General features: G+C 38.6%; 2 protein-coding genes across 25 annotated transcripts in view; both read left to right on the forward strand.

Moving 5' to 3' along the window:
• The window catches only part of dst (dystonin), a 104,609-nt gene that overhangs the window by 47,156 nt on the left and 36,166 nt on the right, over positions 1 to 21,287 (forward strand). For 23 of the 24 annotated variants that reach the window (XM_081724214.1, XM_081724203.1, XM_081724210.1 and 20 more), the window contains 16 exons: positions 6,982 to 7,128; positions 9,210 to 9,298; positions 9,435 to 9,543; positions 10,253 to 14,839; positions 15,036 to 15,182; positions 15,306 to 15,521; positions 15,639 to 15,788; positions 16,018 to 16,251; positions 16,853 to 17,008; positions 17,095 to 17,328; positions 17,506 to 17,790; positions 17,995 to 18,543; positions 19,276 to 19,452; positions 20,157 to 20,280; positions 20,472 to 20,680; positions 20,923 to 21,240. In XM_081724214.1, coding sequence (XP_081580340.1) covers positions 6,982 to 7,128; positions 9,210 to 9,298; positions 9,435 to 9,543; positions 10,253 to 14,839; positions 15,036 to 15,182; positions 15,306 to 15,521; positions 15,639 to 15,788; positions 16,018 to 16,251; positions 16,853 to 17,008; positions 17,095 to 17,328; positions 17,506 to 17,790; positions 17,995 to 18,543; positions 19,276 to 19,452; positions 20,157 to 20,280; positions 20,472 to 20,680; positions 20,923 to 21,240 — 7,731 coding nt within the window. The remainder of the gene's footprint in view (positions 1 to 6,981; positions 7,129 to 9,209; positions 9,299 to 9,434; positions 9,544 to 10,252; positions 14,840 to 15,035; positions 15,183 to 15,305; positions 15,522 to 15,638; positions 15,789 to 16,017; positions 16,252 to 16,852; positions 17,009 to 17,094; positions 17,329 to 17,505; positions 17,791 to 17,994; positions 18,544 to 19,275; positions 19,453 to 20,156; positions 20,281 to 20,471; positions 20,681 to 20,922; positions 21,241 to 21,287) is intronic. The other variant, XM_081724215.1, reaches the window with a different exon arrangement.
• Positions 5 to 6,975, forward strand: LOC113585686 (uncharacterized). Its single transcript, XM_027023347.3, has 2 exons — positions 5 to 4,179; positions 4,435 to 6,975. Exons 1-2 carry the CDS (start codon positions 1,036 to 1,038, stop codon positions 6,466 to 6,468), a joined length of 5,178 nt encoding a protein of 1,725 aa, XP_026879148.3. The 5' UTR covers positions 5 to 1,035; the 3' UTR covers positions 6,469 to 6,975.

Here is a 21,287-nt window from a genome sequence, read left to right on the forward strand (position 1 = left end):
AGGAAATTCATACAATAGCCTTTTTCCTGTTCTAGAATAGATTATTGCTTTATTTAAAGCCACATTCGGGGATCTGGAAATAATTTTTGGTCTAGTGACATTTATGTTATTTATAGTTGGAAATGTCTCTGTGATTTGTCCATTTGTCATAGATTTTGGTTCTCTTGCATTGAGTCTTTATACAATTGCCTTTTGCTTCTTTTGATCTGACAATAGATATGAGGGAAACATGCATAAAGATCCTTCCTGCAGTATTTTAGAAATTTCTATGCCTGAAATGCTGTGCATAAATGTGGCAATTCTACAATCCCTGACTTTGGCCTTGATTAAATTATTCTCTTGTTATTAAAGACTTTTACTGTTAAAACTGTAATGCTTTCATTGCCCTGTCCATGGAATGTCCTTGCTACCTTGCAGCTCATATTCAAGTATAAGCTTGAATATGATTGTTGGTTTGTCGCGGGTGCTTTCCAGTACGAAACATTGTTATCTCATAGCTTCTCTGTACCAGAACAGTTGCTATCAAACAGTTGCTATCAGTTTTTAATACTTCGGCTGTGCATGTTATAAGGGTATAGTATACTTCCAGCCATAATTCACTGTTCTTTTCAGTTTGAAACCAAATAATTCACTACACTTACATGCTCTACACTTTCCATGCTTGACACTCCTAAGCGCATTATTTCTTCACAGGAAGTAATGCACTTTATGCATAATAATGTGCCATAAAGTAAACAAAATATTTTGATTCTACTTGTCCTTTATACTACTATAAATCAGACATCAATTTTGATACAAAGTATGCACTATTTTGTATTGATGAAGGTGATGGTGTTTCTTGAAATAGAATGCTCAAAATCCTTTCACCAGAAGGGTGGAGGAGCATTTTCATGCTTGGTTTGGTAAGAGTACAAGATGTTCAAATCACATTCTCTTTCTGTAGTCATCTGTTCAAGAATTGGAGGGTAATTTTGGCTGTAATTTCAGAGGACAACATCAATTGAAAGAGCTGAATATAGAAGTTGCATAGAAAGTATGGAGGTGCAGAAAACAGCAAGTGAAGAAGAGATCTCAAGGCTCCAGCGGCAGGTACTGGTATTGGAGGCCTCCCTGGCTGACAGGCAACTGCAGCTGGAGATCCTTGGAGGAGAAATGGGAATGCAGAAAAAGTCCATTGAGGAGCTGAATATGCAGAAATCAAAGGCAGAGTATGAAACACAACAGTACCGATTTGAGCTGGAGGGTGCTTTAAAATCCAAGGCTGTCATTGAACAAGAGCTAAGTCATGCTCGGCAGCTCATTCAGCAGTCAGAGGCCAAGCAGGTTTCCTTAGAGGAGAACCTTAGGATGCTAAAGAAGAACATAGAGGAGAGCACACTGGCTCGAAGGAAGCTAGAAGATCACTTGCGGCGCAAGAATAGTGATGTACAAGATCTAGAGGAGCACAGTCGCACGTTGGAGCGGGAGCTGAAAGCCAAGGAAGATGCTGAGACAGAACTCCTGAACCAGGTTAGGACCATGGAAATGGATCTTGCAGAACAGTCTGAAACTAGAGTGCTTCACGGGGATTCACGGATGGGACCGACAAAGGATGTTTTGAAAAAGTCCACGTTCTCAAGTAATGTTCAGCTTATCCATACAGAATCAAATGCTGAAACCCTGCAGTATAAAGTGGATGAACTCATGATGGGCAAAAAGAGAGCTGAAACTGAGATCAAGACTTTAAAGTCTGAGTTGAACACAGTGCTTATGCACAAGAATATGGCAGAGGAAAAAGCGCAACGTTTCAAAGAGCTGCTGGATGATGCAAATAGCAGGCTAATGAAGCTTCAGGTTGAAATGGAGTCAGATAGGAACAGCACCAGACAAAAATCTGAAGAACTAAGGCAGGAGGCTTCTGAACTTAGGAAATCTGTCTATATATTTCAAGAACAAGTCAAATCCCTCCAACGAGATAAATCTTCACTTGAGCAAAGAGTGCTTTTTCATAAAACTGAGGTTGATGGATTAAAGGAACAACTTAAGATCAATCAAGGGAAGCTTCTCCAGCGGAGCACCAGTGAGCAGGAGAGTTGTCAAAAATTGAGGCTTCTAGAAGAAGAGCTTTCCTCTAAACAGGCTGAAGGAGAACAAATGAAGTATAAGATAAGTGATCTTAATAGAATAAATCAGTTGCTGGATGGTGATATCAGACATCTTACAGTAAGTATTGAGTCATTCCAGCAAGAAAAACTACATTCTGAGCAAAAGATTAAAACACTGAAAAATGAAATAGAAAGCTTAAAAGAACAACTGCAAAAAGCCAAAGAAGAACTTGGTGCCAAAACAAGAAGTGAAAAGGATCTGCAGTTAAAGATCAAAAACCTTGAATCAGAGCTCCAGAAAAGTGACTTACAATTGACACAACTTACAAAGAAAGTAGATGATCTCAGGAGGCTCAACATGGATAATGAACACTCCATAAAGAATTTGAAAACTGAGCTTGATAAACGTAATGTGGAAACTGACAGCAAGGATCAGCAAATCAACATATTCAAATCACAGGTTGAGAGCACGAAATCTCAGCAGAAAATAATTGAAGAGGAACTCCTTAAGAAAACCCAAATTTCCCATGAGCTTCAAATTAAACTACGAAACTACAATGAAGAAGTGAAAAAAGCATCAGAGCTACAGCAGAAAATCAAAACCCTTGTAACAAATGTTACCAACTATGAAAAAGAAATAAAAAATCTGAGAGCAGAGTTGACTTCGATATCAATGGAAAAGAATCTTGCTAACCAAAAAGTTCAGGAGCATAAAGTGGAAATGAACAACTTGAACATGGCATTACAAAAGGCCACAGGTGAAGCACAAAAAGAATCATCAGAAGGTAAAAAGAATATGGCAAAGTTGAGAGAGCTTGAAAATGAGATTTTAAGATACCAACAGACCATAAATAGAATGACTGGAAGCTCTGAAAAGGCTGCAGTGAGCCTTAAACAAGATATCGCTAGTCTTCAGAAAGAAAAGCAAGCTGCGGACCAAAAGCTGCAAACTTTAAAGACTGAATATGATGAACTTAATTTCACTCTTAAAAAGACAAAAGATGAGCTATTGAGACTGAGTCAAGAAGGAAAAATTAATCAGTCAAAAATCAAAGAGATGGAAGCAGAACTACAGAAAAATAGGTTGACCATGAAAGAACTTAGCTCAAATTCTGATAAATATACAGCAAACCTAAAGCAAGAATGTTCTAACCTTCTTAAAGGAAAGAGTGCTGCAGAAGAAAAAAATACAACATTGGCAACTGAAATTTCACAGCTGAAAAAAAAGTTGGAGCAAACCCAAGGAGATCTAATGCAGAAGCAGAATGAAACAGCAGCTGCTAAACTGAAATCACAGATGTTAGAAGAACATTTAGAAAATTGCAAAAGGATGCTTGAGGACCTAAAAGGGAAACTTGAACTACAGAAGAAAGGCTATGAGACCCAGTTACATTTAGTGCATTCTGAGATGGAGCAAAAACTAGCATTGCAGGACTCCCGTATGAAACTGGATTATGAGAGAAAATCAAAGGAGTGCTCACATAGTACTGAAACAATTGAGCGAGACAACAAACATCTCTTGCAAGAGATTGAGCAGCTGAAAGCAATGCATATCATTGTGACAAAAACAAAACAGGAGATTCAACAACAGCTTGATAGCTTACATGCTCAACTGGAACGAACTGAAAAACAGAAAGGAGCTGTGGAACTTGAATTGCTCAAAGCAAAGTCTAAAATTACAGAACTGGAATCAGAGAAAATCAAGATGAAATCCAGCATTTCTCAGATAGACAATGTCAGTAAAGAGAACTCAAAAGAAACAACCAGATTGAAACAGATGTTGAAACAGAGAGAACAGAAATTGGAAATAGCTGAAAATGAAGCAAAATCTGTTAAAGAGCAGGTTGCTTCATATATCAAAGAAGTGAAGTCTTTACAGGAGAAGAATTTAAAGCTTGAGGTAACTATCAATTCTGGAAACAAATGTCTGAAAGAAGCAGAGTCTCTAAGCCAAACCAGTCACCAGTGTGCAAAAGACAGTGAGCTTGCAAAGCTAAAGACTGAGTTGATATTGACACAAAAAATAGTGTCTTCATATGAAGAGGCAAAGCAAAAACTGGAGGAGGAACTTAACAAAATAAAACTCACTTCTGAGGTACAAACCCTCAAGTACTTTAGACATTTGTAATTCTTATAGATTTTAGCAATTTCTTGCAAGAATAATATAAACTGATTAAAATTACTTATCACAATGATTTTACTTACTATATTTTAAAGATATTTTATTTATGGATATTTTATAAGTATTTCATATACTATAAAATAATGTGTTAAACATTTTAATTAAACATTGACACTTGACTATCACATTTTTCCATGTTTATCATATCAATCACTTTCCTGCTTACAGATAGCCACTCTGGAGAAGGATAAAGCACTGGAGGAGCTGAAAAAAGTGAAACAGTACAAAATGGAAAGAGTAAATAGTAGAGTTGAGGAACGGAGGATAACAGAAAACACAGTCCTAAATTTAACCACACCAGAAAACCAATCAAAGCCACTGATATCCAGTAGCAACCATAGTTCTGAACACACATCCATAGTCAGGAAAAGCTCACGATCAGATAAAGGCAAGTCTGGGAAAATTCACTCTGTAACATTTGATATCATCACCTCTGAGTCTTCCTGTGATGATTCTACTGATTTGTCCAAGATAGATCAGACTGAATCGAGTACCCCAAAATTTCAAGGTTTAAGGGGACGGATCAGTATTAAAAAATTGATCAAAACCAAAATAATAACTCACGAACTTGCCCTTAAGTTGGAAAAAGGCTTGATAACCATGGAGGAGCTAGAGGCATTGCTGGGCCAGTTCACTGGAAAACCTGCATCAATTGCTGGAATTTACTTGGAATCCAGGAAGAAAAAGTTATCTTTTATGGAAGCTGCAGAGGCAGGTCTTATGGCAAAGACCTATGCCGTGGAGTTCTTGGAGGCACAGGCTGCCACAGGAGCCATCATTGATCCAACAACTGGTGAAAGCTACACTTCTTTAGATGCTCTTGATAAAGGCATCATCAGTGGAAGTTTGAGGGACAAAATAACAGATGCTGACAAAGCAGTCAGTGGTTACCCTCATGGTGGAAAAATACTTTCTGTATTTCAAGCTATGGAAGAAAGAATTGTAGACAGACATAGAGGGAAGGGGATAATTGAAGCACAAATTGCTACTGGAGGATTGATTCACCCATTAATTGGTATGCGGGTTCCGTTGGAGTGTGCCATCGAACAGGGACTCATAAATCAAGCCATGCTCCATACTCTCTTTGATCCTGTCAGTAACCCAAAGAGCTTCCACAACCCAGAAACAGGACAGAGAGCATATTATATTGAACTTCTGAAAAAATGTGTTTATGACATAACTGGTGGAGTGTATTTGCTCCCCTTTGGGGAGCACCATATTTCCAGTTTCTCTCCAGCCAGCACCCACAGAGTGTCGGTCATTAACAGTGCTACTGGAGCAGAAATGTCAACATATGAGGCATACAAAGCTAACCTCATAGACAGGAGAACCTACCTGTTCCTCTCACAACAGGAGAGTGAATGGCAAGAGATAACTTCCATGGACTCTGATGGAAATCCTTTGCATATTTTGACAGACCAAAAGAGTGGTCGGGAGTTTTGCATTGAAACTGCTCTGAGTCTAAAGATACTTCAAACAAGTGAGCTAGACAGTTATCGCAGTGGTCAGCTGAGCATCTTTGAACTTGCTGACCTTCTAATTTCACGGAAAGTTGTGATCAAAGATACAAGGAGCCCCATTTCAGGGCTCTGGGATGTAGCCTTGAAAAAAAGGCTTTCTATTCTCAAAGGACTACAGCAAAACCTTGTGGACAGACTCACTGCATTTAAGCTCTTGGAAGCCCAAGCTTGCACCGGAGGTATCTGTGACCCAGCAACTGGAGTCAGAGTTCAAATTGCAGAAGCACTGCGCCAAGGACTCCTGGATGAAAATTTTGCTCGACAAATGCAGCAATATGAGCAAGCTTACTATGGAATAATTCACCCCAAGACTGGAAAGACCTTGACAGTGACTCAGGCAATGCATGAGAACCTATTGTCAAAAGATGTTGGACACCGGTGTCTTGAGTATCAGCTTGCAACTGGAGGTCTGATAGACCCAGAGACCCATGATAGGGTGTCAGTTGAGGAGGCAATCCAGAACTGCCTTATTGACAAAATAACAGCTGCACAGTTGAAAGATGACCATTTGCATGCTAAAAGTATTACCTGCCCGAAGACAAAACGAAAAATTTCCTTCAAAGAAGCTCTGGAGAAAGGTGTATTTGATAGTCATACTGGGCTCCTTCTGCTAGAGGCAAAGCCTCGTAGTGCTGGGGCTACATCATCTTTTCAATACATTTGGACCTATCGGCATTTCTGATGTACACAAAGTTAAATAAATAGATTCATACGGATATTAATGTTGCTAATTGTAAAGGAAAAAGCACATCCATAAATTAGTGTAATGCAAGTGATATTATGCAGATTGGTGGCTACTAGCTTCCATTTATTTTTAGCATATTTGGATCTATTCCTTTAGGTACAAATAATGCAACAGGAGCATTTGTTGGTAAAATATGCATCATGAATATATGAATATATATATATCTATGACTCATTGGTTAAACTTTATATTAATTTGTGTATACATGTGTATGAATATGTTAATCTATAATTATCTACATGTTTTCTCAGATTGGTTGAAGGCAGTTTTACAGTAATCAACTACAGTACACAAACTCACTTAAAATTCACAAAACTAATGTTACATTTCTGAAACAAAATGGCATGGAAGTATATATACTCAGTGATACTGTTAGAAATCTAGATGTAATGTCAGTTGATTTACTTTTTTATGTTTGTGTAATTCATGCTGTTCTTTCATGAAATATAGAAGTCTGTTGAAGAAGAGAAGAAAGAACATTGTGATAAAGTTAACAAGTTATTGAATTGGATGGCCAGTGTGAAAACAAATCTGAACAAAGATGGAAAAGCTCTAAGTGATGATAAATCCACCACAGAGAGCTCTAATAAGCCTCAGGTAAATGATTCTATTTTGCCCATGATTTTTTATTCTACTAATTACATTTTCAACAATTTTCAGGTACTTGAGAGACAGTCTTTTGGAATTAGCTTCAAACAAATGGTCTTGGAATATGGTTCAAATTGTTTGCAATACCTTAAAAAGATGTACATACAATATTTTAAATAAAGAGTTGAATTTTGTGTATATTTTATGCATTGCTTTTAATTTTCATGTTCTCAAAGTATTTTCTATTTTGTATGTTCTACTTTTCTAATGCAGTTTTACATATTGCCCATTACTATCCCAAAATGTACAATTCCATCAAAAGTTTCACAATCACACAAATCAAGCATACATGACATTAAACTGTAGATACAATATTTTGGTCTCCTTAATGTTTACTGTGCAGAGGTGATTTGAGGGCCCCTTACATGTAAACTAACTTAACTATAGTTACTGGAAATAGGTGATATTTAGATATAAAGAAATAACATCTGGTGGACATAGCTAAAAGAACAAATGAGCTTACAGCTTCTATCTAGAAAGTCTGTGCAAAGAATTTTCATTTTATTACATCATTCTGTCTTCCACCTTGAGTAACCACCTCCACACTTGTCCAGAGATAAGTTCAGCATGTGCAAAAGTGGAAAAGTCCTCCTCTGAACTTTGTTCTAATGTCTGGGATCAAGCCAGCAGATACAATTTCAAATCAAGCCAGCAGATACAATTAATTAGTCTAATTACATATTTGATGCTAAATTGCTGCAGGACTTTTACTACTTTTAAAACCAGAATTGTCTACCTCTGCACTTGACCCAAAGGAAATATGAAAAAGGAACATTTATCCATCTTCTAAACCATTTAATCAAATTCAAGGACACTGGGAGCCACAAAGATACACAGGGCAGGAATGCACTATGCCCCTTGTAGAAGGGGCAGCTAATTTTCATTTATTTTAACACATAACTTATATACTATTAAATACTAATGCAAAACAGTTAACTTGTTAAGATGTATTTCACCAAATGCTGTTTTTTGTGCCAAAGAGATTCTCTACACTGGTTGCACACTTTAAAGTGTTTTCCCTGGACAAGTAGATGTTATCCAACAAATTAAGGGCTTGATAGTCAGCTAATGAACCAGCTCAGGTGTATTGAGAATAAGGAAAACTTGAAACTGCGGTGGAACAGTGGGTTACCAGAACTAGAGTTCAGAACCCAAGTCCTAGGAGAGTTTCATGCAAATGTGTAACAGTTGCTGAAGGAATTAGGGTACATAATCTAATGTGGACACCAGTAAAGCTGATCTAATATTGAAAATCTCTAGGGTCCTTCTAATGTCCTTGATCTAACCACTGCAGTTGCCTTCCTGAATAGAATACTTACCTCCTTATTACTGTCATAGGGCCCCCTTCCTCCAAACGTCATAGAAAAAAGCTGTTAGACCACAGACTCTCTCTGTGTTAGTTACCTTGGTAACTTTGTAGTAATCACTGATAATACATGAATTAGTGGAGAAAAATAGTTTATTTGCAGGTATGACTAGCCAACAGAGAGAATGGAATGTTCTCTACAAACTATGGGATGGCCTGACTCTTTATACAGTCCTAATTTGAGGTGTTTTGAATAGGTGACAAATGAGGCCACAGATATTCTAAACAGATAATGTAGATTTGTCAGATAAGGTAGCGTATCGTCTTTCCAAATGGTTGAATTACAATAAAGGAAATATTTTGCCTGAATGTGGACTGAAAAGAGATGAATATTAAATCTAACAAGGGCACAGAATGCTCATTGGCCCTGCTGTCATTAAATATATGGTAAAAATGCAGTCTATCACAAGAAATTAAAAATATATTTTCAAATTAAACACTACTTGGTTTAAACATGAAAAATAGCCCAGACCCTAATATGTTAGCACTTAGATCAAAGAACAATTCATGTTTTAGCAGTATAAAATGGAAATATATGTATCTCTGGAGAATTAAGATGTTTCCTTTTACTTATTATGTAACAATGTCACATGTCAGAGGGAACTTTAATTAAATTTAACAGGTGATACAAACTAATTTTTGGTGATGTTACTTATATCTTTAGATTCCAGTGGAAGATGTTCTGACAAAGAAGGAACAAATTGCAGAAGCAATAAGAAGTACTCAGTTGATGCTAACAAAGCACAGTGACAAGTATGGGTTTTTTTGAGCAAAGAAACACTTTTTATATCATTTATTTTTTTCAGTAGCTGTAATTATAACTGCAATGTCCATGATATGGCTCTTGGTCTGTAAAATCCCAAATAAAGCAACTTTTTGTTCTTATCAGGATGACTGAAGAGGAAAAGCATGAAACAAAAGAACAGCTAAAATCTCTCCATCAGGCTTACAGTGAACTCTCTAAGCTGAGTGGCGATCAGATGACACCTGCTGAACAGGTGAGATGGCTTGACCTGTACAGTAAAAGCCATATATACAGTTTCTTGTATATGGCATCTCTCAGCCACTGTTCTTGTGTGACAGATGCATATATTCTCTTCTCAACTGCATGGCTAACCTATTTAATACTCAGCGTATCTGGCCTGGTGTTGTATGAAAGTTTCCAAAGTCGAATTAACCCTAACGTTTTAATCTCATCCCTATATGCACCCTGATAGTAAAAAAAAAAATGTTTAAGCAGCTTTAAGGTGGCTTCTCCACATGATCTGGAAAACTTGTACTGGAGATACATGGTAAACTAAGTATGCTGTAAACATTGCAGAGCATGAGTGTATAATGTCACACAGCCTTGTTCTGACTTCACAGCAAACCTTAGGAGCTCTGGTTCACTCTTCACACATTTTCACCATGTTACAGTAATGCTCAATGTGTTGTCTCTAACCAACTTTGCTGTTTTGCAAGATAGTGAGTTTTCTGCCCACAGATGCATGACAACTTTTATTTCCACTCTACTTGCTGTTCAAATTCTGACTTGCACTATTGCAAATGAACTATAACAGTACATAGACTTGTCTAATGGGTGAGTACATGTTTAATATCATGTGAAAAGGAACTGCACCTGTCAGATTAACAAATTCTAGTACTGACATTTTCAGTGTGCATTTTTATTAAGCACATTTAATTCAGATTTTTTTTTTTGCATTGCAGGAGTTCCAAGTCATTGAGGGGATTCTAGATGTGAGAAATGGAGCAGTCCTGTCTGTGTGTCGCTCAGTGCAGAATGGTCTCATTGACCAAAGCACGGGGCTCAGTCTCCTAGAGGCCCAGCTCATAACATCTGATCTCATCTTACCTGAACTTCGCATGTGTCTGGACCTGGATGATGCATTTAAGCACAACCTTGTGGAAGAACCCATGTATAAACAACTGCACAACTTGAATAAAGCCAACAAGCTCATTCAGGATCCACGTTACACATCTGAACCCTTACCAGTGGTAGCAGCACTGAAAGATGGGGTTATTTCTGAACATGTGGCCATAAAGGTTATTGAGATCCAGCTAGCAACTGGTGGTTTAAGACTCACGTACACTGGAGACAGCTTAAGCCTAGAAAAAGCCTTCCAATTTGGCCTGATCCCCCACTCTCTCTATATACAAGTACTGGAAAGGCAGAATACCTGGAAGGATTTGATTGACCCGAACACAGCTGAAAAGGTCTCTCTTATCCAGCTTGTGCAGAGAAGCATTGTACATGAAGAGACAGGGCTCTGCCTGTTAGCAGTGAAGTCTGGTAAAGATGGAACCATATCTTTAACATCTGGGAGAGATGTTAGTATCCTGAGGGCCATGCATGAAGGTCTAATTGATCGAGAAACTGCGCTTCGGCTGCTAAGCGCACAGCTGTTTGCAGGAGGCATAGCTGACCCTAAAACAAACCATAAACTCACAGTTGAAGAAGCACTATCTGAAGGCCTTATTGATCAGGACACAGCTATTGGAATTCTAAGCCACCAAGTCAAAAATGGAGGCATTGTAAACCCTCACAAAGGCGATAGGCTAACAGTTGATGAAGCTGTCCAGTGTAATTTGATGAGCTCCCAAAGTGCTCTGTTAGTTCTAGAGAGACAGAAGGTTTTTATGGGCCTCCTTTGGCCTCATTCAGGAGAAATCCTCACCATCTCAACATCTCTGCAGCATGAAATTATTACTGATAAAATAGCTTCTGAACTGCTATGCAACCGGCATAACATAGCAGGCTTTTACATACCAGAAAACTCAAAGGTAGTTGATATTGACTCTGCTGCACAAGATGGTTTGATAGATACTTGCACAAAGGAGTTGCTGAAAACGATAGAGATACCAGACATGTTCCCTGATGAAGTCAATGATAGATTTTCTAACTGGTTAGTTATATGTAAGCTTCAAACTGAAGGCTCTCATAGATTCAGTGAAAAAATGGAAGTTGATGAAAACAGCATAAATACCTTTGAAGCAAAGCAATTATTCATCTCCTATCTAATGAAGAATAGTTATATGGACCCAAAGTCAGGCCAGAGGCTTTTAATTTTTGACAGGAAATTAAATAAAATGGCTAAAGTTCTGCTGGAAATGCCAGGAGTACAAGATCTTAATGGCCCTTCAAATGTTAAAATTCATGATTATTTTCTGGACAAGAATATTCTTGAAGATGTACATGAGTGTCTTATTTCACACACTGGTGATATGGAAAAACAAGAAGAGAGTGATCCACAGGTCTCTACAGAGTGTGCTGATGTGCATAAACATTGTATAATATCTTCAACAACTGAATCTGGCAATGTTACCTCAAATGAAATAGAGTCAAGTGAAATATTTTACACTTCCATAGATGATAAGGCTTCAGTCATCGAGACTGGATCAAATAAAAATACTCTAGAGGAAAGTATGTTTAAATCCTCTAAGTACCACGCAAATTATGTTGTTAATGCACTGGCTCAGCCTTCTTTAGCAAAGCAGATTTTAGAACCATTTTGTTCTGAATCTGCTACTGAAACAAGCCTGCACCAGGATCATGTGGATCACACAGGGAAAGCAGACCAGACTGAAGACAAATACCACACCAACTGGTGTGTAATGTTCAGTGAAAAACCTGAAAGCATTGAGATGCCATCTGAATATCCACATTCTAAAGTTTTGTGGAAAAACCCCAAGGAAAGAACCGATACCATCCATCTTCTGAAAACCCAATTAGGAGAGGGAAGAATTTTAGATGTCACATCTGCAAAACGATATGATCTTAAAGATGATGTTAAAAAGGGCCTTATTGATGAAGAGATTGCATTAGACGTGCTCACACTTAAGCGTCAACAGCAAGGGGTAGAAGGAAACAAGTCAGTCAGTATGTCAGTACAAGCCATGTCGCAAAACTCCATATCATCTGAGGAAGCCTTACAGATAAGGGTGCAGCAGAACATGGTGGGTGATTTCTATGATTCAGAAAAAAATATCAGCATTAGTAAGGCTTGGGAGCTGGGTCTAATTACTGATGTCATTGGCTGCAGTGTCCTTGATTCTGAGCTAGTCCAGAAGGCAATCATTGATCCAGAAGGAAAGCATGTCTGCAGTGTCTCTGATACCCAGCTTTTGCACATGCTGAAAGATGAGAAAGAGATGGAAGTTGAGAATCTGTTACAAAAAGAGCATGATAAAGATATAGACATTCTCATGGTTGACATCGCTGATGAGAAGCTTGGGAAAAAATGGCAAAATACTGAAACTGCACTAAAAACAATAGCGGAAGCCACTTCTTTATCAGAAAACACAAAACAACCAGCCAGTAGTCTACACTCTTCATTCTCTTTAAAGACAGTTAGTGATATCCCTTCAAAGACAATCGCATCTATTAGTATTGACTCAGTGACAGAGAATAGCATTGACCAAATTGTCCATACTCATGGTTCACAGGATTTCCAGAATCTGGATCTTGAAAATTCTTTGGATACCAAATATGAAACACATAGAAATTCCACAACATTTGGGAAAGTGATGCATAAAGAAAATGAGAATAATGCATTTTCTTTGAATGTTGCCACAGGTGCATCATGTAGAGTTCCTTTAGTTAGTGTTAGAGATGTTGTATATGGTGGGGAGGCATCAAACAGGATGGAAACCCCTGTTCAGAGTGATTCTGGCATATCTTGTTCTTCACAAAGTGACATTTATTCTTATGAAAGGAAGTCAGAGATTTCAACAAACATGGGTCAGCAGCACTATGTATTGTATGAGTCACAGCAAACAAGAAGTACATCTGTAAAAGAAGGATGTTTTGATGGCTTAAATACATTAAATACAACAGGCCATGAAGATATCAAAACACTAATGGATCTTCAGCCATCATTATCTTCACGTGCTTTATTTTCTGAATCATCAGAGCAAAGAACTGAAGAGAAAATTATTCTGGGTGCTTTTTCAAGTGGAAATAAACATCAGGAAGTGAATGTATTGTCCCAGTCATCAAACCTTTTCAAGTATGGTCAAACAAATTCGAACAAAGAAGAATCTGATCAGTGTAAAGTTGAAGAAAGCAGTATGAATATAGAAGATCCTGCATATGACTGCAAGCTAGAAATAGTTGAGAACCCAGAAACCTCTAACGCAGAGTCCAAATCCTGTTACATTGGTGCAAGTGTTGACAGTAACACATGGCATGATTGTGGTATTGCTGCCGATGTCAATACCTCTGTATCTGTGGGTATGTCACAGACTTGCTCCCAAGATGCTACAAAAACAATATCATCTTTGAAGTTTCTGCCAGATGTGACACTTAGTGATTCTAAATTAAGTGGAGATTCCCATAATGGGAAGCAAGCTGGGTTACCTAACCACTTTGACACCCAAACCACAGAGATATCTGAGAGAGGTACTGACTCCAGAATTAAAAAATCTTATTCTTCCAATGGCAATAACATATATAATATGACAACCTCACAGAGACACTCAGATAAAATCATAGAAGCATCAATCATTACCCCTTTTTACCAAGTGGAAGAGCAAGCATCAAAATCTGCTAATTTACAGTCTGTGTTTCCAAATTCATCAGATAAAGCCCTCCTGGATTTTATTGTATCCCAAGACACAGAAAATGCTGAACACCCACACAGTGGAGATGATTTATGTATTATGCCTTCAAGAACACAAAAGGAAATAACATTTTCAGCCTTAAACAGTCATTTAAGGACTTCTTTAAATGAGCTGGTCAAGACTGAGACAGATGGGACTGATATCAGTGAGATTAGGAAAAAACAAAGTCCAACCATTGACAAAATTGCAAAGACCATGCAGCACATGTCACTATCTGTTGCCACTCAAGGTGCCTTAAATACCAGTAATGTACCACAAGATCTTGTAGAAAGCAGAGATCCAGATCTAAGCCAGGGAGGCAACACACCTGAGGAAATTAACCCAAGGGTGAGAGAGCTGAGTGAAAAACAAGAACAGTGCCTATTCAATGGAAGAGGCTATGGTCTTAAACCTCCAGCATTCATGCATTCACAGATTCTGGAGGTGATAAAGGGGAAATCTGTGGGTAAAGATCCAGAAATTCTAAAAGAAATGTGTGGGAGCATAAGTACGCTGGTGAAACGTACTGCTGAGGGAGATGAAGACCTACGTATGGAAATCATCGAAAATCAGGGACAAATTGTTGCTGGTAAAGAAGGTGAAGATGTCTTTCAAGTAGCTTTGTCTGATCAACAGCCACCTGAGACAAATGTCTTAATCACAGAGGATGTGAAGGAGATTGAAGTCAGACCTAAAGTGAGTCATATTTTTTACTTAAAGTAGATTTTGATGAATGACTAGAATAGAATAAAACAGAGTAGAATAGAATAGCTTTACTGTCCCTGCAAGAGAAATTAAATTTGACTGTAATAGTTGTAGTAATTGTACATTAATATATGTTTTGAGAAATTAAGATAGGATAAGCATGTTTCCTTATTAACATATGTTCTAGATATATTCCACCCATCTTTACTTGGAATGTGTTGGCAAACTCCAGGACCATTATGATACTCTTGAGGATATCAGGAACACCCTGCTGACCCAACATACTTTGACTAATGGCACTGAGAGTTTACAATGTCAGCTAGAAGATTCTCAGGTTTGTACATCACTTCAACTTAGGATTTCTTATCATGTGTAGGATATTCTTATCAGTGTTTCTCTGTCTGCATTGGTTCTTATTTTTTTGTTTGTGTTAACTTATTATACACATTTTTTCTAGTTATTGGAGGCACAGCTTGCTGCTTTTCCTGGCAAGTTAGCCTCAGATATGGAGCTAGCTGAGCAGCTTCTCAAATCTGATAATGAACTAATCCCCATGCAAATCCAACAAGATTTGGATGCAGTCTTTGTAGATTTGCAAAACACTTTCGCAAATGTTTGCCAGTTATCATCTGAGAGAAGTAATGCAATTCTTCTGGCCATTGACACTGTAAAGGTTAGTGCCTTAGAAACTAGATTGTGTTACTTTTTAAATTTGGGATTAGAAGAAATTGTTAATATGACTGAGATTTTTATTGAGGTTATAATTTATGCATATTTACATGTGTTTCAGAGCAATTTGGAGTACACATATCAAGATTTCCTCAGCTCCCTTGATAAGATGTCATCTTACATTGAAGATAATTATGGGATGGTATGTAAACTTGACATCATGAACACTGATGACCTGGAGACAGTTAAATACAGGATTCAGCAAAATAAGGTACCACATTTTAAACCATCAATTTAATTTTATCATAAACAAAGTGTGTAATTATTGTTTATTTTGGCAATATCAATATAACTAGCTATGAAATGACTTGAAAAATTGATTATATAATTGTGGTTTATTACACAATACAGTTTGATATCTAATCTTAAAATTCAATCCAAAGCATACTGAAATTTAACCCATAAAAATGTAGGTGTGACTGTTTCTTCAAATTTATCAGGACCTAGAGAAGAACTTATCTGGAACTAGACAGCATCTGGAGGGTATAGCTTTTGACATCCAGTACTTCATATCTGAGAACACACAGTTTCTGAGTCCAGCCCAGAACAGGCAACTACTGAAGTCTCTCAGTGCCACTCAGAGGAAGTTTAAGGAACTGATGGAGCGAGTGTTTACTCAGAGGCACATATTGGACCTCCACTTGGACATCCGTGAAGATGAGAGTCGGCAGCAGGTCTGGATGATGCATCTCAGTGAGATTGAATGAAAATACACTGTTATTTTGCAGGGTTGTGGACATGTATTGATTTCTGACCTGTTTTATAGGTGTATTTAACTTTTTATTTTCATTTTATTTGTTTGGTATTTAATAGAAAACATTTTGTAATATGTAATATTTTGTAATATATATCAACTGAAGTTTATAGAATCAGTTTTCCACGGTATATTGTTGGTTAGAAATGACCAGCTGTCACATTCCTGCATGTTTTCCTTAACACCACAAAAACCCGTTGCTTAATCACAGCCTAAAAACCTACTTTTTGATCATGTTCGCATTTTCCAGGCTCCAAGAAACCATTGAGCTCTTACTCCAGAAGACCAAACTTTGCACTGTGCATCTACTTTGGAATGCTTTCCAACAAGTCAGCACTAACACAGCCAAGAAAACCTTTTCTTTTGTCTGTCACTGAAAAACCCTCGTCCTCTGACTGGCTAGCATGTTTACAGCATACTCAGTTGTAATGTCCATGTGTGATCTGCAATGTTAAAGTATATTCAGAAAGTATTTTAAGTGGAAAGTATTTTCTTTTAAAATTGTGTCTCTTTTGTGCTAGTCGGCTATGGACAAGCAGAAGGAGTTTGTAGCCAAGCTGCAGGAGCTCTGTGATGACCTAACGCAGACTGAGAATCATCTCATTGGTCACCAGCAGCAAGCCAGCAGTGCGGGGAAGAGTCTAGGAGACCTCCAACAGTACCAACAAGAGCACCAGGTACATAGTTTTGGCCATCATTATTATGGTTTACTTAGAAGCACTTCTGTAAAGTAAAACATGATCTATCTCCACTAACCCACCAGGCTTTGCAGAAGGATATCCAGGCTAATGTAAGTGCCTTGAATGAAGTCATCAGTGGCACTAAGAAGTTCCTGGAGGAGAATCTGTGCAAACTTACACCAGAACAGATTGTTGCTATTGAGCTCAAGTTGGAAGAGGCTAAAAGCAAGGCTAATATGCTTAACGAGAGAGCTGAAGAAACAAGGAAGGATCTGGAAAAAGTTGTCACTACTGCTATCAGACAGGAGACTGAAAAGGTCTGAATGCTTTATTTTAAACATTTTCATTTTGCTAACCTTTCACATAGAGATACAAGTATAATAAGTAAATTGACAATCAAAAGAAATGTTTCTCATTCTCTGACAATATGTTTTTTGTATTATGAAAATGTTGGGTATGTCCTTGTTTGAGTGGAATTCCTCTTATTGTCATAGGTTGCAGCAGTGGAGCAGCTTGAAGAGAGCAAAAACAAGATTGAGGTTCTCTTAGACTGGATATCCAACATTGGGAAAGAGAGAGAGATGGGAGAAATGCAAAAGGACCAGTTGACCAAACAGAATAGAAACATACAAGCAGACACCCCAGAAAAAATAATAATTGGACAGGAAGAAGATCCTAATGGGAATGCAATGGACACCACAGACAATAGCCCAGAGTTTACTGGTGAAAGTAAAGACAGCAAAGGACTGGATCTTGACCAGCAGTATGACAGGGTTAAGGCAAGTAGATGATCTACAGTTCAACAGAAACATGGTTTACAGTATGGAAGAACTACATCAGAATGTAACTAGAAATGTTCCTTTTTACAAAAGTCTGTTAAATTAATTTTATCTTGAAGGCAACATTATTATGTTTCAGTAAGATTTGGTAATCTGGTAAACTTGGTAAAATATGTAAAACCTGATGAACTGTTTACTCTGCAGGCTCACCACCAGGAAATCCTTTCCCAGCAGCAGGACCTGATTATTGCCACCCAGTCAGCCCAAGCTCTTCTGGATAAGCAGGCAGAGGTACTATCTCCTTCAGAGAAAGAGAAGCTCCAGAGAGACATCCAGGAGCTGAGGGGGCGCTACGAGGCCTCACTTGCCCAGGCTGAGCAGCAGGTGAAGCAGGTTCAGAGCATACAGGAGGAGCTGCACAAATTCCAGGGTGACTACAATGAGTTCGATGTCTGGCTCCAGCAAGCTCTGGAGAAGTTGGAGGAGCTGGGGTCTCCAGCAGGGCACTTGGATGTACTGCAAGATAAGCTCCAGAAACAGAAGAGCTTTTATGAGGATGTGATCTCCCACAAGGGCGACTTGCGCTTCATTACCATCTCAGGCCAGAAGGTGTTGGATGTGGCTGAGGCCTGCAGCCATAGGGAGGCTAGAGAGAAAGAGGCACTACCTGAGGTAGACACCTTGGGAATGTGTGCTGCAGTGAAGGAGAAGTTGGACTCGACTGCTGCTCGTTACAAAGACCTGCACATGCAGGTAACTGCTGGCAAAAAGTACATGTGCAGTTCATGTTTAAATTATCTTTCTTTGGATCGGTTCAAACACATTTTCCTTTCTTTGAACTCCATCTCTTGATATGTGTGTTTTTGTCCTTACAGTAGTTCACAGTGTCACAGTTTAGCTTATTTCATCATATCGCTGACTTCAAACATAAAGAACATGATAATAGGATCAGGTGTGTTAGTCTAGTGCATTGAGGGTTCTGGGAAACACTGTCTTACATAAATGACCAGTACATTTTTGGCTGGTACATCACAGTTGTAACCAATAGATGGCGACATTTATGTTGAAATAAATGACGCATTACATATGACAGCATGACCAAACACTTAAGTCCCAGACTGAACTTTTGATGAACTTTTTAAATATCTTTTTTTCTCCTTTGTGTAATGTCAAATGTTGGTGATGATAACCACTTTATTACTTTTAAGTTAGTGCATTTATCTTAAATTATTTTACCTTTACTTTTAATATTTACTCACCCTTCTACATGGTGTTAAGGCATTTGATGTCTTTTGGGCAGGAGTAGGAATTGGTGAGGGTAGCACAGGGATCTGGAGTTCAGACCTCTGGTGATGTGCAAGGAGGGGGCTGGGTCTGAGAGATATAAATAGCACAGACGAATGTTACCATTTAACCTGTCCTCTGCTGCCCTAGAAGAGGTATAGAAGAGGTCATTTTAAAAACTGTCCTTATTATTTCTTTCAGTGCAACCTGCTTGGAAACAATCTCAAAACTGTAGTTGAGAAGTACAAGAAGTATGACGATACTACTCGGGGCCTCTTGACATGGCTCAATAATTCTGAAGAGGAAGCCATAAGACAACAATCTGAGCCTATCATGGCAGAACCCCAGACACTCCAGAGACAACTTGAAGAGACCAAGGCATGAGACAAACACACTTCCATCATCATTCACAGCTACATTATTACAGTCAAAACATTTTCATCTAACACAGGTGGCAGCGAGTGGAAAAGCTGTTCTCACACTCCCTCTTCAGAATTTTTTCATGTTGCTAAGTTCCAACAGCGCTGGGAAGTTATTATTTTGTCAACCAGCCGCTCCATATACAGTGTTTCCACTCAGTTTAAAACAACAGAGCTTTTTATAGGTCTCTTAGAATGCAGAGTGGTATGACAGATACAAATAGCTTAGCATAGTTTTGCCTGCATTGGTCACTGGCGTTGGTTGCCAGTGTAGGTTAATGCTGAGTATCATTAAATAAATTACTTGCTCTCCTTCTTCATCTTGTTCACATACAAATGGCCAGCAGCCCAATCTGATACATAGATAAATTGCATTCATGCCCTGTTCTATTTGTGTGTACCTATAATTGTGTGGACCTATAGTTTATGGATAGAATGATGTTGGGAGGCGTTCAGTATTCTATAGTTGTGTTTGTTTTTTTCAGGCAATAAAGGAGTATTGTTTGAAATGTATCAAGTCACCAGTTTATACTATATGGTTGCCAGTTTATACTATATAATAGTAGTCAGGTTTATTAATTTAGTGACCCTATTACTCTACCCCCCCCCCCCCCCCCAAAAAAAAAAAAAAAAATCTATCTAACAGAGAGTTGTCTGATGCAGGCTCTTCAAGGACAGACTGCTGGCCGGCAAGCTGCTGTGGAGACACTACGCAAAACCGCGGATGCTCTCATTGCCACAGAAGGAGACCTGCTGTCCAACAAGGATGACATTCAGGAAGCAGTGGGTGAGTCATATTCACCTTGAACTTTATCAAATCTAAATTTAAATGCAATTGCATTGAATGAAATTGTACTGGAGGTTTGTTAAAACTGAAATAAGGTTGAATAACCTTAGGGTTGTTTATGGTTATAATGTTTATAATATAATAGTCAGCCTGTGTGGTATTTCTCATAGTATATAATGATCTGTTTCCAGATGACATTGTGGAAAGGTATGATAACTTGTCCAAATCAGTGAGTGACCGTAATGAGAAGCTACAGGTGACACTGACACGCTCGCTGAGCGTGCAGGATGGTCTGGATGAGATGATGAACTGGATGGGGAAGGTGGAGGAAAGACTTGGAGAGGAAGCACAAGTGCCCCTAGACTCAGCCATGATCGCAGATGCACTCAGCAAAGTGACAGTATGTGACCTTTCACCACCAGGCTCTTCAACAAAAATGCTAAAGTGTCTAATGTGTTTATGAATTCTTATGATTTAACCAATGACCAATGATTTAAATTAAATTCATTGATGGTAGTTTTGAGGGACTGTTCTTGATTAGCCGGTACAGCATGACCAAAATGGCTAAGGTGGCTAAGAAAGACAGCTGGTAGCCATAGATTAACGTGAACCAGGAAGAATCCCTGTATTGTTTGTCCCCAGGCTCTGGAGCAGGACATGTGCAGCAGGCAGAGCAGCATACTGGCGATGAAGGCCAAGGTGGAGAAGTTTGTGGAGACAGCTGAGCCGGCTGCTGCTGCTCTGCTCCAGGCCAAGATGAAGGGTCTGTCCCAGCGATTTTCAGATGCCTATGAGAAGCATGGGCTGAAGATCTTGCAGATGGAGCAGCTGAAGGAGAAGGTGGAGCAGTTCGAGAAGACATCTGAGAAGGTGCAGCAGTTTGTGATGAAGCGCACTCAAGCCCTCTCTGAGACCAACGGACCTGGCAAAAATGTAAACGAGCTCTCCCAGCTTGTGCAGGTATTCTCCAAACCTATCCCTCAAGAAACATTTTTTCTCCAATGTTC

This window comes from Electrophorus electricus, chromosome 12 (assembly GCF_041902795.1).
Source record: "Electrophorus electricus isolate QZ-2024a chromosome 12, ASM4190279v1, whole genome shotgun sequence".
In the NCBI taxonomy this organism is placed as follows: Eukaryota; Metazoa; Chordata; class Actinopteri; order Gymnotiformes; family Gymnotidae; genus Electrophorus; species Electrophorus electricus.